Source organism: Arvicola amphibius, chromosome 15, assembly GCF_903992535.2.
Source record: "Arvicola amphibius chromosome 15, mArvAmp1.2, whole genome shotgun sequence".
NCBI classification, from domain to species: Eukaryota; Metazoa; Chordata; class Mammalia; order Rodentia; family Cricetidae; genus Arvicola; species Arvicola amphibius.
Window position 1 is genome coordinate 36,384,084 of NC_052061.1, and position 16,598 is coordinate 36,400,681.

Below are 16,598 nucleotides of genomic sequence, written 5' to 3' on the forward strand. Positions count from 1 at the left end.
TCTCCTACAGAAGTGAAGGGACCAGAATGTTTAGGCATCTGGCGAACACAGGAATGAGCAGGTTGCTGGGGATGGGCTGTGCAGAGACACTAGGAGCTCATGGAAGCTGTGTGGTCTGGGTCTTTATTTCAGAGTCTGGGCCTGGAGGTGGGAGTGGGGTATCAGAACTCACTCCACTTCAGGAAGTAGACAAACTCAGTAAAGCAATAACGTCTTGTAAACCATACAGGGGCCTTGATGGATGGCTGTAGGAGTTGATACCGGTCAACAAGGAGGGGCGGGAACTCGCTGTCCTCTGCAAATGTGTAGGGATGGGGCTGAGGGCGAGGAGCCGAGTCTAGCAGTATGAGGAGCCTGGGGGAACAGGGGAAAAAAACGAAAGCTTTAGTTTGAGGAGAAATGAGCGAGTGAATTCTTGAGGACCAGCATCATGGCTGGACCAGTGTCATGGCCAGATAGCTCTGTTGTAGGGTGACAGTCCCCTTCTGGGGTTTCATGGAATAAAGAGGTAGTAGGAACAGAAGGCATAGGTCTGGACTGAGTGGAGGGCTGGGAAACTCAGTCTGTGGGGTGTCCAGCCACATAACAGAAGGAAGAAGTCTATTCCTCCCTTCCCTCCTTCCCCTTCACCTCGCAATGGGACTGAGTCAGGAGGAGACAGATCTGTGATGTGAGGTACTGGGTTATCACCAAAATTCTCAGATCTGGGGGATGGTAATTTGTCTCCTTCATCTACAGGTGTGGAAGGAATGGTCACTACGAACGAAGGTCCCTAGTAATCTGTTTTTCTTTTCCTGTATGAATTCTAATCCAGTGTATCTTTGGAGAATGATGTCACAATATTGCTGTTTTGGTTTATGGGTCAAAGAAAGGAGACATCACAGCAGCAGAGAACAAGGGGCACACGTACCCGAGCAGTGGGGCGCCCCGATGTACTTGGTGATGTCCGTTTTCGGTGTGACGTCCTGGGCTATTCCTCTCCAGCCCAGTGGGTTGCAAATTTTCCCCTTTTGGGAAGGTTCCAGTTTGCAGGGGCCGAGGGCTTTGGCACAGATCCTTGCGTTTCCGGTCTTTAACTTCTTCTCTTCTATCTCATTCTTCAGCTTTTTGTTTTCCTGCTGCAGATGGACCATTACATTGTGGAGCTGGCTGTGGGAAGGAAAGGAACGTGAGGAGGGGCAGGTGGCTGTCTGGTCTGTTTGCAATGCTTGGCTCCTCGCTGGAAAGAACACGGAGGGTATCACAGGAGAGGGCTAAGGATTCTCACATTTACCCTGTGCAAATGGAGGCCCATCTGAGTCCCATGGAAGCAGCTCAGGCCCGGGGGTGAGGAAGACCTAGGAAGAGGGCCCACTCTGTCCGTTCTGGGCCTTTGTCTATGTTTTTGATGGGTACAATTAAACCCGCCTTGTCTGGGGTTCATGGAAGGATTCAGTTTGACAAATGGTAGAAATCTGATAGACAAACCAGAAGGCTGATCCGGGAAGCTCATAGCTTTGTCTGGGAAATGCACTCAGCCAAGGCTAGCACCCTAATTCTCTCTGCTCCCCTTTCTGAAGAGTAGCGAGTAAAGGGTTCCTACCTCTGTAGAGAACATGGCCAACTTTTTTCTTCCCATTTTACAGATGAGTTGGTGGAGGCAGGGGTATAGGGCAGAGGAAAGATAGTTTAGTGTCTTCCATGGCTCAATAGATGGCAGCTGTTATCAACCTATGCATTTTTCCTAACAAGTCTCGAGAGCGGCGGACGATGGAAGACTCTGTGGGGACACTCAGCCTCCCAGACCATTTCTCTCCTCCTACAAATGCCTCTGTCACCACAGGGAGACCCCAGCTTGATGCTTCAACTTAGAATATTTTTGGCTTCATAACAGTGTGAAAATGATATACATTTAATAGGAAACTGTACTTTGAATTTGGACTTTTTTTTTTTTTTCTCAGACAGGCAAGATGTGGCCTAGGCTTCTTGGGAGATGCTGGGAAGTGGTCATGACTTCAGCTTCCGGTTAGCCACAGCCATTGCTCTACAGGCTACCATGGGACTCAGCTGCTACAGGCGGTAAATTATGAGCAGTAAATGCATGCTTGGCCAGATAATATTTCCAGCTTACAATGGATTTATCCAGACACGGCCTCACCTTAAGTCAAGGAGAACCTGTATTCTCAGATCATGAGGTCTCAGGAAGATGAAATAAAAGTCACTGTGTGTAGAACACTTAAAATTCTGCTTCCCGCATGCTGAATAACAAATATTAGTTGGGCTAATATTATTATTTATTATTAAAAGATGGTTTTCCTCTGATAAGAGCAAGGAAGTTCAAGGATGAGCATCTGGTGAGACGGCTCTTTCTGGCACTTGGTAAAATATAAGGAAAAGCCTGGAGTTACCTGTTACTTTATGATCTTTTTGGCCGTCCTAGGGATTGAGCCTAGGGCCTTGCTCAGACCATACAAGTATATTCCACCACTGAACTATATCCCTAACCTTTTTCTTCCAATTTACATTTTTTTTTGAGACAGGGTCTCATTAAATTGCCCAGGCTGGCCTTGAACTAGATCTATAGCCCAGGCAGGCCTTGAACTTATGGTGGCCTATGCTACTGGATATGGGGCTTTCAAGGTTATGATAACTGTGTTTTTTTAGTTAAATATTTTCATAATTTTTTTTCCATTAGAAAGTATCACGGTCCTTTTTAGAAGCGATCACGTGATGGGATGGATCCTCAGCCTCTTCTGGTCACATCCTTTACCCACTTGTTCTCTGGAGATCCGGCCTCTTCTCCCGTGGTCCCCCAGTCCACGTGTCTGTGGGCTGGAGGCCAGGCCTGCTATGGCTTCCATTCCCTGGCTCTCTGTCCCTCTCTATGTCAGCGTGTCTTCCGTCTTGTACATCCCACACAGCCCAGCCTACTCCGGGTCTGGGTTTCTTGCTCTCCATGTGACAGTTCTGTTTTCTCCTTCAACTCCTGATCCAGCAAAGGTCAAAGCCCAGGACAGAGCTGGCTCCTGGGAGCCACACATGGATGCCAGGCATGCAGAGACACTGACATCCTCAGTCTTCTCAGCAGGGTTTGAGGCGACGGCTGCTTGACCAACGTTATCACAGGCAAGCCCTCCTCAGACCCTCCTAGAATGCCAAACTTGGCAGCTTCTGTGTCCCTGGAAAAAGCTTGGGGAAACATCGTCGTAGGCTCCGGCTAAAAGATCCCTTTCTTCACCTCTGTTCTCTGACTTCCTGTAGTCCCAGGCCTCACTCTCAGTGAGTAGACCTTTGACCAGGTGGTGAAGCGGGATCACGAGGGAGAGTGGAGCTCCTAAGGACAGGAGCCCCAGGTTCCTGGAGACCAGGTGAAGCAGAGGAACCTTTAACCTGAACTTCCCACCCTGAACTGTTCCACAGAGAGCCATGGTTTCTGTGTTCCTTCGTTCACGGACCTCAGCTACAGCCGCTCAGTCCCTACCCACAGCCTGCCAGCCTGTGCCCACTCCTGTCTCAATGCCCTCAGCCTCTGAAAACCATAGGTGTATGGGGGGAGGAGGTGGGAGGTTTCATTCCCTCACTGGGGGGCTGTTGAGGGAGAGAATGACGGTCCAGCGCAGTCACGTGATATACCGGTGTTGCATAGGAACTGTTTCAGGTCTCAGGGTCCTTCTAGATCGTTCCTGTTGTTCTGGGGGCTACTCCCCATATAGACTGTAAATCGGCCAGGAGTGATCCCAAGAGGCAGCAGTGCAGGGAGGGCAACTTACTCCTTTTCTCCAGTCAGCTTGGCGATGTATTTGACCTGCTCTCGCAGCTTGTTTCCCAGTTTCTCATTGGCAATCCTGTAATAAAACACACAGGGGAAGAACGGCTCTTCCCTAGATGGGTGAGAAGTTGACCGATGGGCACCAGTCCTTCTCAGCAAGGGTTTTTGCTTATTCCTTGGCCCCCTTCACTTTGTCCCTGAGCGAGTGAGTCCTTGACAGCTGAAGACTCCCATTCAGACAATTGCATACATTTTCAAAGGGATGGGTTCAAGGCATCCACACGAGAACGGATCCCAGCTTGGGTAGAGGAAGTGTATAGCTCAGTGAAGTACGCCTTGCCTCTGATGTGGCTCTGCCCCTGTGTGGCAGGGTTTGCAAACCTGTCTGGAGGGGTGAGACCCCTCTGATTCCCATCCCTTGTGTGTGGTGAGTTCTTGGGCAGGCATGCGTGGTTTAGTCACTGTGGTTCTCAGTTCAGCCTGGCCTGGGGACCCGCCTTACTGTTGTGGGCAACACTTACTTCTGCTCCTTTGCCCACTGCTCCATGTTGCACATAATCTGGTCATTGTCCCGGTGGAGCCTGCAGGCGTCTTTGGTTGTCCTCGGGGGTAGGCAGCATGGCTTTGCATACAAGAAGAAAATGAGACTGTAAGGGATGGGGACACCGATGGCCATCTCCCTGCCCAAAATCTGGATTCTTCTTTCTGAGAGAAAAAATAAAATCAACTCTGCTGCCCAACTTGAGGCCAGAGTTGCCATGAGCAGGACCTTCCTTCCACACAGCGGTGACACACCTGAGGGGCGCAATTCATCACAGACACGGTAGACCCGTAAGCTCACCGTGGCGGTTCTCAGACTAATGGCAGTGAAGTGACTTGTTTTAAAACAGTATTCTAAGCTGATGTTACTACAAAGGGAAGAATCAGGGGGAAAAAGAGGCGTTTCTTTTTAATTTGAACAAGGGCCCTGTGGCTACCCTAAGATGTCTCAAGCCTTCATGGCACGAATGGCACTTCTTGGGATGCTGGAAGTGGGGGCATATCTCAAAGACTGCTTAACATGTTGGCTGACAAAACCGGGCAGGATGTGCCCAGGAGAGGGAGGGCTAGGGCTTGTGAGTGGCAGCTGATGGACCCGACTGAGTCTTGCTGAGAGTCTTGTTCAATATCTATCAACAAAACCACAGGAAAATAGGTGAGTTGAGAGGTGGCTGGAAGTATCCAGATTCTGCTTCCTGCAGAATAGTGTGTGTGTTTGTGTGTGTGTGTGTGTGTGTGTGTGTGTGTGCCCACGTGCACGTGGGTGTGTGTTTTCCTTGTTCCTGGCATTCCCAACGACTCCCCAGTCTGGAGGGAGGAGTGGAGAGCAAGTGACAGAGTCCAAACAGTGCCCACCTCCTTCTCATCCGCAAGGAGGTTCTCTTTCAGGGTGGCCATTTCTTCCTGGAATTCCCGGAGCTGCGTCTCCTTAGCGGCCAGCATCTTGAGGTCACTCTGATGCTGCTTCTGCCACTGCAACACCTGGTTGCTCATCTCTTCCAGTTTCTTATCAAAGGTGTGCACCTGCCCGGGAGTGCAAAGTGAGGGAATAGGCAGGGGCAGGCTCAGGCAAGGTGGAGGGTACCCTCCACTGGAAGTGTGGTTTGGAGTGTCTGTGCCTTTTATTTCCAGTGACCAGCAGAGGGCGCCCCTGCTCCAACCTTCTGGCCTGCCAGAAGCCGAGGTGGAGTGAACCTCCCAGCCAAAGGGTATGGTTGAGTGCTAAATAATTCTGCATGCCAAAGGTGACCTTGTGGACCTCTAAGAGGAAGACAGCCTGAGCCCCCAGCCTCTCACCTCTAGCTCACTCTGCTGGTGGAAGCCCTGTAGCTTTTTTAACTCCACGTTGAGCTTTTTCATCCTTTCCTCATAAGCTATGATTTCATCTTCCAGCTGCGCCTTCCTCTCTTGGGTCTGTTGCAAGTTGCGCTGCAGGCTCTTTGTCTCGGAGGTCGCATGAGTGAGCTTCCGGCAAAGACAGAGTGCATTAGAGTGGCCACCAGGGCCCTTGACCTTCTCTACCAAGTCTTTAGTGCAGAAGGTTCCAGGCCCTCCCTGTCCTCTGCCCACGGTGGTGCTGGTGTTCCAAAGGGGTGGAGGGAGACAGAGGTTGGTTTTCTGCACCACCCTCCTGGGTTTTTATTCCCTTCTTCCTTTTCCTTTCTTTCTACATGTATCCACTGATCTGCAGGGGATGCATGAATTTCCCCGACAACCCAGGCTTTGGGACAAACCCTGTCCCTGAATCACTCATGAGTGGGAAGACTTGTTAGACAATGCCATCTCTGCCACCTCACAACAAATACAAGGACAGCAGCATACGAAGCAAAGAGGACGGAGGTCTTCATTGTGCAGACACCCCTATCTAGGCAAGGGTTGAGAAGCCCTGAAGATTGTCAGTCTTGTAAGGAATTGGCTTCTGTCCACTCAGAGTCCCTGAATTTCTTTGACTACTTCCTAGTGGGTGTGGCCTCACCTTCTCCAGGGCTTGCGTCAGGTCGTCTTGGCAGACGCCCGACTTCCGCAAAACCTCTTCATAGGTTTCTTTGCTGACCATGTTCTGGAGGTAGTTCTTTTCTTTCTGGATAGCTGAGTCCAGCTGTGTCTGCAGGATCATGATGGAGTCTTTCTGGCGGGCTACCTTTAGGGAACAAGAGCTTCACTGTCAAGGCTGTTCCCAGTCACAGATGTGTGACTGCAGGAAGTAGACAGGAGTTGGGCTCTCTGCCGTAGGCGCCTGGGCATCTGTCTTCATGCTCATATCTTCATCTCACTGTGAGGAAATGCAGAGCTCTTCCTGAGCGTCCCTGTATCTTTCTAGCCGTGTTTCGCTTTCTGGGTACCATGTCTCCAGTAGAAGCAGCACTGGGACATGCTAACTTCACGGAATATGTTTCACAGATACAAAGATGTCAGTCTGGGCCAGGGAGGTAGCCTAGTCCACACAGTGCTTGTGAGGACTTGAGTTAGGTTCCTAGAACCTACTTAAAAAAGATGAGTCTCGGGGCTGGGGAGATGGCTCAGTGGTTAAGAGTACTGGCTGCTCTTTCGGGAGACCTGGGTTCAATTCCCATTACTCACATGGTCATCTATAACCATCTGTAACTCCAGTCCTGGGAGATCTGATACCCTCTTCTGGCCTCCACAGGCATTGCATACATGTGGTACATAGACATACATGTAGGTAAACCATACATATACATAGGCTTTAAAAAAAAAGATGCTGGGCATGGCAGTGTGCTCTTACAATTAATCCCAGCACTGGGGAGGTAGAGACAGGTGCATCTCCGGGACTCAAAGCAGACTAGCCTATTTGGTGATCTTTAAACCACTGGGGGACCCTGTCTCAGAAAGAGAAATAGAGACAGACGACCCCTGAGGAGTACAGCTGAAAGCTGTCCTTTGATCTCCACATGCACGCATCCCCACATCCATGGACACACGTGTGCACCTGTACACACACTAGAACCCAACACCAGGCTGATGGATACGATACAGCATGTCTCTGACCCAGCCCTGTACGCGCTCTACAGAGGAAGTCACCGCTTCCTCCTGTTGCTGTTCCTTCAGGCACAACACACAACAGCCACACAAGAGTCATATGAGAAATGTCAAGCCGTTGGTGGAATGTAAAGTTACATTGTCTGTTTAGAGATTCAAATATTGTGTGGTGCAAGGGGCTCTGGCAGCAATGTGCTTGAAACAACTCTGCGTCCTAGCCTTGGCAGTGAGCATACTGGGGTAGTTAAAGGCAGTGGAGATGCGGTCACAAATCCGGCTTGAGGCCCAGGTCTGTCACTTATTTCTCGGGCCTCAGGCCGGGAACCTTTGCGGCTCTTTCACACAGTGTTGGCGATGGCCTGTGGAAAGGCTTTGCGCTGGGTGCCTCCATATGGATGGGAATCATTAAGAATAAAATGAGGCATCTCCTTGTAGATCTGAAGTCTGGGACAGAGATCTGTTTCTAAGTCTGGAAGCTGAAGGAAAACCTTCAGAATGTGTGGCCACTAAGCCATCCTCGAGTCCTTGCTTCTTCCCAGTCAGTACTTCAGTTAGTCTTCCCCAGAGACAACCTAATAGCCTGCACATCCTCCCAACTGGTCTCCTCACATCTACGCTTACTCCTCCCCCAGCCCATGTCCCCACACTAGTCAGAGTCTCATGTGTCTTGTCTCTGAGGAAATTCTGTCAAGAGCCTTTCATTGTTCTTTAAATACAACTCAATTTTAACAGAGGCCGTGAAGTCTTCCTCTACTTATTTCTCCAGCCCTTATCCCGTACCAATGATTTTTATCAAGAGATTCCAGTTGCACTGGTTTGATTTCACTCCTGAGACTACTTTAAGTATGTATTTAACAGAGAGATACATGATACACAACCAGGACTCAAACTAGAAACACAAAGATGAGCCAAAATTATGATTACGTTTACCATTGTATTAAGGAGAAAGATGGTATTATTATTTTTAACAGGGAAAAAAAAAACCCTAGGCACCTGTCGGAATTCAACACCCTGTACTGAACTGAGAAACCTCTTAGTACCTGAGAAACTGAAGGAACTAGAGCTAGAGGTAGCAAGAAGCCCAGAGGGCAGGCACACTGTGCTGAAGCAGATGCAGTACACTAACAGTAAAGAACAAGATGCCTACTACCGCCGCTGTCCATCCTCATACTGGAGATACTGTCCAATGTGACGAGGCAAGAAAAATAAAACAAGGATAGATACTACAAAGAAACGTTTAGGAACCTTGTTATTTACAAATGACTTATCTACTAAAAGTCACCCATAAACTCCAGGAGTTTGAGGATAATCTGCACTGTATAGCGAGACCCTGACTCAAAGTTCACAAGCCCAGCATGTAAAAGGCCTGCGGCTTGATCCCTAACACTGTGTATACACACACATACACAAGCACACTCTTTGTGAAAAATAAACTGAGAGACTATTACAACTTATAAGTAAAATTACTAAGATGTTCAAACAGAAAATTAATATATTCAAATGGATGAGGTTCTGCATTAATATTAAAAATAATAAAACACAGTTGGAACGTGATATAATCAAATAAATGGGAAAGTTTTCTATCTATTTCTTTATCTTTAAATAGCAAAAAATTTAAAATAAAATATGGAATATTGGCTAAAGGAAGCACGTGTTCTGAAAGCAAACCTCAGCCTTTTTCTAATAGCCATCCATTTCAATTGATTCAGTGGATCTACCATGTGTATGGGAAATGCTTTTTAAAAAGTTGAACATTAAAAAGTTGAATATGTTTACACTCCAAAAAAACCCAAACCCCTCTTACTATCTGAACAAAGGAATTCCAGTACTGGTGCTCTTGCTTCCAAATCTACATGGCTAATTTTTGCCACCAGGCTCATACAGAACACTTAATAGCATTCCTTCGATGGACGGAGGGTTCTCAGGGAGCGGAATGACTGAGACCTCATGATTTGCCAATCCAGGGGACAAAACTCCGAGAAGGCTGGTACTCGAGACCTGTGCCGTCTGGACTTAAAATTAGTCAATATTAATTAAAAGTACAAAGTCAGTGCCTCAGCTCTCAGTGGCAAGATGTGCCTAGTGGTCAGCTCAGACTTGTCATTTTTCTGCCACCACAGCGGGGCACAAAGCTCATCTTAACCTTTGAATAGTCATAGGATTTCAGATCTTTTTGTATTATGAAAGATTAAGGGTGCCTGGGTTTTCATTTGTGGCTCAAGAGACTTGTCTTCTAAGCACTATATATTTTTTTTTCTTGTCCAGAAAAGTATAATATATTCCACTGGGGAAAGCATCACGGTTATGCTGGAAAAAAAAGGACAGGCTTTAGAGTTGGATGATCCAGGTTCAAACACTGGTTCGTCCCACCACTTACTAATTAGTGGCCCTGGGATTCGGCCTTTCTTCCCTTTGTAAATGCGGGATCACAGTGATGTATACTTTGTTAAGAGTAAAGCAGAAGGAAGGTATGTAAAGAGAATGGCTGAATTCAGGAGCGGTTCCTAGAACGTCACAGCCCCGTGACTTTCATCTGCATAATGATGGACCCAAATGACCCTCTCCTAGCACGTTCTGTGACTTTCCCTCTCAAGTGGCTCCAAACAATTAATTCACTCAGTTCTTTGTCTAATTTCTAATGCTGAAAGACTTGGCGGAAAATTCCAGGAGTTTGGGGGTGGGGGCTCCCCCAGTACGAAATGAAACTTGTTACTTAAGGAAGAAAAAGTTTCCCCGCTCAGGGTCTGTAGCCCTCTTCCACCCATTACAGGACAGAGGTGAGCTGCCGGGGCCTCAGGCACGCATAGGCAGCAGAGCCTGAGATGCTGAAGTTGGGTCCCCTCTTTGGGGTTGCTGTCTACTCACCTCCATGTTGAGCTCCTGGATGACTTTCTGGGAGCTGTTGTATTTGTTGATGGAGGACTCCAGGTGTGAGGAACAGGAACTGAGCTCCGTCTGCAGATTCTCCTTCTCTTCCTCCAGCTTCCTCACATGCTCTTTGGCCTGCTCTCCCATTAAACAGTGAAGCCCACCCCCACCGCCAGAGCAGGGGGTTAACCTGAGCCTCCTGTCCTTCCTGCCCCTCACTTCCTCTCCTTCTCATCCTCTGGCCTCTTCACCCTCCCACTGTCTGTCTCTCTTCTCTCCCTCCTCTCCTGAGCCCCCAGGCTGCCTTTAGCCTTCTCAGCTCCCGATTCACAGCCTGATCTCTCCAGGCCCCACCCTCTCACCATCTTTTCTTTCTTTTTTGCTTCTTGTCGCAGAGCCTCAATTTCTCCCTCCAGGGCCTTTTCCTGTTCCTTACTCCTTTTCAGTTGTTCCCGTTTCTCCTCCAGCAACCCTTTTATCTCCTGAAGTTCCTCTTCCAGCTTGTTTTTGGTGTTTGTTAGCTCTCTTTGCTGAGGGGGAGGAAAAAGGCCAGGCTGCAAGACAATCCTACCCTACTATATGTGGGAAAAGAAATTCGGACAGTTCTACCCAGGAAGGGCGGAAACAAACGTGAGGGTTATTTCTTAGCATCCCCCGCCCCCCCTTCCCCCCCTCCCACTCGGTGGGAATGTTTGCTCTAATGCTCTGTTTATTCTTTGTTTAAATAAACCAATGTACGGACCGGACCCAGTTCCTATAATGTTGACTTTCTTGCCCTCTAGGCCAACTCTTCACATAAAAGCCTCTTGGAATAAAGTAAATCTTAGAAGAACACTACAGGAATACGTGAGAGATCAAAGACTGACAACGGATGGACAGGACGGCCCCTCAGTCTTCAGAAGAAGAGCAGTAGAGGCTGGGGACACAGGTCAGTGGGCAAGCATTGACTGCAAACAAACAGATGAATGACCCAACAGCAGTTTGATGGAGAATGTCCCTCATAGGCTCCTACATTTGAACACCTCGTCCCTAGTAGTTGGCATTGTTTGGGGTGGGGTGGAGGTTAGGAGATGTGGCCTTGCTGAGGGGAGTATGTCACTAGTGACCGAGCTTTAAGAATTTAAGGCCTTGTCCTATTCCTGCTTTGTGCTTATGGTTCAAGATATAACTTCACAGCATCCTGTTCTAGCCGGCATGCCTGCCAATTCCTGCCCCTACTCCTCTGATGGACTCGAACCCTCCGCAAGGTAAGCCCAAACAAACTCTTTCTTCTATAAGTTCCCTTGGTTATGGTGTTTTATTGTAGCAATAGAAAAGCAAGTAATACAACAACTTACATTGTCCTCTGGGTGTTTTAAAGCTTAATCCTTGAAAATGCTTATGACCGGTCATGGGAACTGGTCCTGAGTGGCTGGTTCTAACAGTCTAACACAAGTTCTGGGAAGTTAATAAAGACTGGCCTGGGCCTCAGGCAGGCCTGATGGCGGTAGGAGCTGTCTGCGTGCTCCCTTACCTTTTGCTCAGCAATTGTGGCAGACTCCCTCAACTCGCTTATTCTTTGTTCGCTCTCGTTTAGCGTCTTCTTGAGCAGCAGCCTCTCGTTGTCAGAATTTGTAAGCCTCCGCTGGCTCTCGTAGAGTTCCGAGGTCAGCTCCTCTATCCGTTTCCTGAGCAGGGTGAGCACAGGGCCAGCTTCAGGGAGACGGTCCCTCCCTGGGGTCTGTCACGTCACTATCTCACTCTGGGCCGCTGCCAACCTAGGATCCAGGGATGGGACTGGGGGTACCTGTTGCCTATTCTCTCCTTTTCAGCTGCTGCAGACTCCTCCTGCAGCTTCTGCAGCTGACCCTGCAGATCCTTGATGATGTCTGCTTTCTTCTTGTCCAGGAGAAGGCAGTTCTCGATTTTCCGGTGAGCATCCTCTAGGTTGCTTCCAGCCTGCTGTGCTTCCTCCTTACACTGGGCGAGGTTCTGATCTGAAGAAGCCAAGGAGGGTTCCGTGTGGTAGGCAGCCCATGGGACTCTCAGTCAGGACTCCCTAGAGACTAAGCCTTGTATTCTGTGACAGTCTTCCGTTCCTAGCCTGCCCTCGCCTCTCCCGATGCCATCATAGGTCTGAAGGAGCTCTGTCTTTAACCGCCCTTCAGCCTTGGATGCCTTCCTGGCTAAAATTAAATAAATTGGTAGCAATCATTCAGCACCTTCGTCTAATTCTGTCATTAGGGACAAATCCCAGTCTTCAAGGAATTTAGTCTGGTGAGTTCTATGATTAGCTGTCCATTATAGAGAACACTGAAATGTTATTGATTGATTTATGTTTTGGTGCCGAGGACCAAGCACAGGCAAAGCACATGTTCTACCACCAAGCTCCATCCTGGCCCGAGAATGCTGCATTGCTGAGCTCACACTGCCCACGAACTCAGCCATGAGAGCTGTGGGTGGACTTGTGAAGAGGGAGAGAAGTTGACTCAGCCTTAGAGGAGAAGGAATGTGTTTCGGGAGGGCTTATTGGAACAGACGTGTGGGGGTAACATGGAAAGAGCATGTGGGTGAAGGATGGGCGGAGGTGAGCTGAGTTGGGATGGAAAGTGGGGGGGGGGTGGTAGACTGTAGCTGAGCAAGAAGGTGGATCAGAGAGGGCTCAGAAGATTGACAGCATGGGAGGAATGTTTAGACTTGAAGCAGTAAGCAGAGCCCCGTGTAAGGGAAAGAGAACAGTGGGAAAACCACGATGCAATTTGGGTATGGTGGTGTATTTTGGAGGCAGAAACAGGAAGTGCTCCACGGGATCAACCTGGTGTACATAGTGAGTTCCAGACCAGCCAGAGCTACACTATCTCGAACAAACAAAAACAGGATGCATCTAATCAGAGACGACCTCCGGCAGTAGCCTTTCATCCCCCTGCCTCCACTGAGGGAAGCTGCCCTGCTGTCATTGGGGGTCGTTTTGGGGGAGTGTGTCTCCTCACCCCACAGGCGTTCTTTCAGCTCTGTTCTCTCATCTCTTCCTTGAAGAGTCCTATTCTAGTATACCGAGAGAAAGATAGCATCACAGAAGAAGTGACCCTACATCAGACATTTTGTAAAAAGGGAGACAGGAAGATTGAACACACACACACACACACACACACACACACACACACACACACTCACGAGCACTTCCATTTGGGAAAAGCTGAGAGGATGATATGGAGGAATATGAAGGAAGCCATCCTTCCAAGGTAGGACTGACCATAGTTGTGAAGCTACCGAGGGGACTCTAAGCTACAGGAGGAGGAAGCTCACTGAGGAATGAGAACAAAGGAGGGAGAAGAGGGGTGGGGACAGCGCTTGTGGGGTGGACAGCTGGTCAGAGCCCAGAGGAAAGGAAACAACTGTGAGGTCTGTGTTGGACTGAGGGCCCATGTCTACAAAGCTGAGGACTGAGGGTGGGTAGCTAAAGTTGTCAGGACAGAGCTGGGGGGAGAGGAGCCAAGCTGCAGATCTTCTTACATTGACCTCTGTAGAGTGGCGAACGCAGTGGGTTTTAGTGAGCTCACGAAGCTGTGTAACTATTACCCAAGTTAAGGACATTATCGTTGTCCCTGAAGGAACCCTGCTGAACGCAAGTCGAGAAGAGATTGGCGAGCTGAGAAAGCCATCTCCTCAGAGAGGTGAGGACAAGTTCCCATCACAGAATAGGCTACAGAACAGACTGTGTTTGGAAGCAAAAAGGAGGGGGGTGGGATTGAAAGCCAGGGAAGGAGAAACCAAATGTGGGGTGAAGGGCCTGGAGAAGACAGAGTCCAAATGTGGCTCCAGGAAGCCCCTCATGGGCCCCGTCCTCTCTGCTGTCCAGGTGGACTGGGGCATTCGTCGAAGGCGGCTGAGGGACTGATGGGAGCAGGAGGCTGTTAGCAGGGGCTTCAGAGAGGCTGTGAGTTTGGAGACTCAGGAGAGTTGAGGGAACTGCTGGGATGAAGATGAAGTCAGGGGGTGCGGTGTAAGACGGCAGATGTGGCTCTTTGTGGAGACAGGGTTGCAAATGTGGCAGGGCGGGACAAGCCCGAGTCTCACCTGCCAGCTTTGCTTGCTCTTTGGTCTCCTCAAGCGTGTCCTTCAGTTTCTGCACCTCGGACCGCAAGGCCTCACAATCCACTTTGGATGTGCCCTGCCTGGCCTCTTGCAGATTTGCCTCGAGGTCTTTTGTCATGCGCTGCAGCTTCTCCAGCTCCACCTCTTTCTCCATGAAGGTGTTCTGCACATGTGCCAGTTTCTTCTCCAGCTCATGCAACCTCTCATCCTTGTCTTGGAGCAACTGTGGACGTCAGAGGAAGGATGCTGGGAGAGGCCTAAGCACCACAGCTGAGCCGCTGGCCTACCCGGCTGGCATAGCCCAATTCTACCTGTGCCCTTTGCAGCCATGATGGGTTCCCTCTGGCTAGTCTCACTGCAGCAGCCAGAGAGGACCTTTCAGAGTGCAAGCCAGAGCTGTCTGTGTCCAAAACCCTCTGCTGGCTTTGGCCTTACTTAGCAAAAGGCTCAAGTCTTTACAGCCCCGTCTCAGGAAGCTCATGATCTATCTGGTCCTACCTCGGCTACCTGTCTGGCCTGGTCTCCAGGAACCCCGACCTGTCTCTCTTCAGCTCGCCTCCCGCATCTGGAGGGTCTTGCTGTGCCCTCAGCCTGGACTGCTCTTCCTCAAGACCCCTGCCCTCAGCTCTTTCTGAGTGTTAGCCATTAGACCGTGGGACAAGCCTGGCAGTTTTCTCATTGTGTTCAAATCTCTGCCCAGAGCCGGGTGGTGGTGGCGCACGCCTTTAATCCCAGCACTCGGGAGGCAGAGGCAGGCGAATCTCTGAGTTCGAGGCCAGCCTGGTCTACAAGAGCTAGTTCCAGGACAGGCTCTAGAAACTACAAGGAAACCCTGTCTCGAAAAAAACAAACAAACAAAAAAATCTCTGCCCAGGGTCACCTGATCAGGGAGGCCGTTCACACAGCCCAGTCACCAAGCTGTTTCAGGAATTTGTCATTTTCTGCCTCCACTCCATCAGGGTCACAGGTTATTTATGTTACCGCCCCCTCTCCCTTGAGGATGGGCTGCTGTGTGTTTTGTGGAATATGTCTTAATGCATAGAACAGTGATTGGTACTTCGTTGGTATTCAAGAGGGCCAGATGAACACACCGAGGACAAAGCTGGGCGCCTATAGAATCCTTGCTTTTTGTTGATCCATTTTCTTTTCTTTTCTTTCTTTTTGGTCTTCGAGATAGGGTTTCTCTGTGTAACAGCCCTGGCTGTCCTGGAACTTGTTTTGTAGACCAGGTTGGCCTCAAACTCATTGAGATCTGCCTGCCTCTGCCTCCCAAGTGCTGGGATTCAAGACATGAGCCATCACTGCCCAGGAATGCTCCACTTTTCTAGATGTTTCTATTATGCCTGGTGGGCTTCAGCCTTATTTTAAAACAAGAGATTTTAATGCCTGTAAACCAACTGTTTTATCTTTAGTAGTGCTGAGGAGAGTCCAGGGTTTGGATGGTACTGCCCATAAAGGCTTGCTCTGGTTTGACCATCTTTCTATTCTCTGCTCTGGTTCTAGACTTTTCCAGGAACATGTCTATAATAGCGACTGTAGACATCATGGGCTACAGCATGGCTCCACTAACAGCCCCAGTAGGCAGAGATGCTCTTATCCAGACCCCCTTGGCTGTTCCAACCGAGACCCAGGGAGTGCTAGCTCACCTTGTCCTTCTTCAGGGCCAGCTTCTGTGTCTCTGTATACTGCTGCTGCAGGTCCTGCAGCCGGTGCTGCAGGATGGCAGTCTCCTTGTCCTTCCTCTCCATGTGGGCTGACGCCTCCTCCCGCAGCCCGTGCAGCTCCAGCTCCAGCTTCATCATGTCTGACATGGGGAAGAAAACATGGCTCAGCCACCAGAGGCGGGGCACCCTCCTGCTCCGCAGCCATGGCTCGCGGACCCCTTTACCCTTCATGATGTTCTTCTTCTGCTCTGACACGGCTTCCAGCTCCATGCGCAGGTCCTTGACAAGGTTCTGGTACTCCTCCACGTGCAGACACTGGCTGTCTTTCTGTTCCTGCAGGTGCTTCAGGATCTGAGTGTTGGAAGGCAGGAAAGTAGGATGAGAGCACAAAGGAGCCTCCCTCCCTCCCTCCCTCCCTCCCTCCCTCCCTCCTTCCCTCTCTCTCTCCCTCCCTCCCTCTCCCTCCCTCCCTCTTTCCCTCCCTTCTTTCCTCTCTCCTTCCCTCCCTTCCATCTTTCCTTCCTTCTTCCCCTCTTCTTTCCCTCCCTTTCTCCCTCCCATCCTTCACTCCTATCTCCCTTCCTCCCTTCCTTTATCCCTCCCCTTCTCTCTCCCTTCTTCCTTCCTCTTCTTCCCTTCTTCCCTCTCTCTCTCCCTCCCTTTCTCTCTCCCTTCCTTCTTCCCTCCCTCTCTCCCTTCCTCCC

At 49.7% G+C, this 16,598-nt stretch overlaps 1 protein-coding gene across 1 annotated transcript in view; it reads right to left on the reverse strand.

Moving 5' to 3' along the window:
* Window positions 1–493: 493 nt before the first annotated feature.
* Window positions 494–16,598, reverse strand: part of Pmfbp1 (polyamine modulated factor 1 binding protein 1) — a 42,245-nt gene continuing 26,140 nt past the window's right edge. Inside the window, exons 7-20 of the mRNA XM_042054207.1 lie at window positions 16,119–16,245; window positions 15,877–16,034; window positions 14,213–14,453; window positions 11,943–12,132; window positions 11,670–11,823; window positions 10,519–10,686; window positions 10,154–10,291; window positions 6,264–6,428; window positions 5,585–5,752; window positions 5,144–5,311; window positions 4,270–4,370; window positions 3,750–3,824; window positions 911–1,149; window positions 494–732 (exon numbers count right to left, since the gene is read on the reverse strand). Coding sequence (XP_041910141.1) covers window positions 494–732; window positions 911–1,149; window positions 3,750–3,824; window positions 4,270–4,370; window positions 5,144–5,311; window positions 5,585–5,752; window positions 6,264–6,428; window positions 10,154–10,291; window positions 10,519–10,686; window positions 11,670–11,823; window positions 11,943–12,132; window positions 14,213–14,453; window positions 15,877–16,034; window positions 16,119–16,245 — 2,331 coding nt within the window. The remainder of the gene's footprint in view (window positions 733–910; window positions 1,150–3,749; window positions 3,825–4,269; window positions 4,371–5,143; window positions 5,312–5,584; window positions 5,753–6,263; window positions 6,429–10,153; window positions 10,292–10,518; window positions 10,687–11,669; window positions 11,824–11,942; window positions 12,133–14,212; window positions 14,454–15,876; window positions 16,035–16,118; window positions 16,246–16,598) is intronic.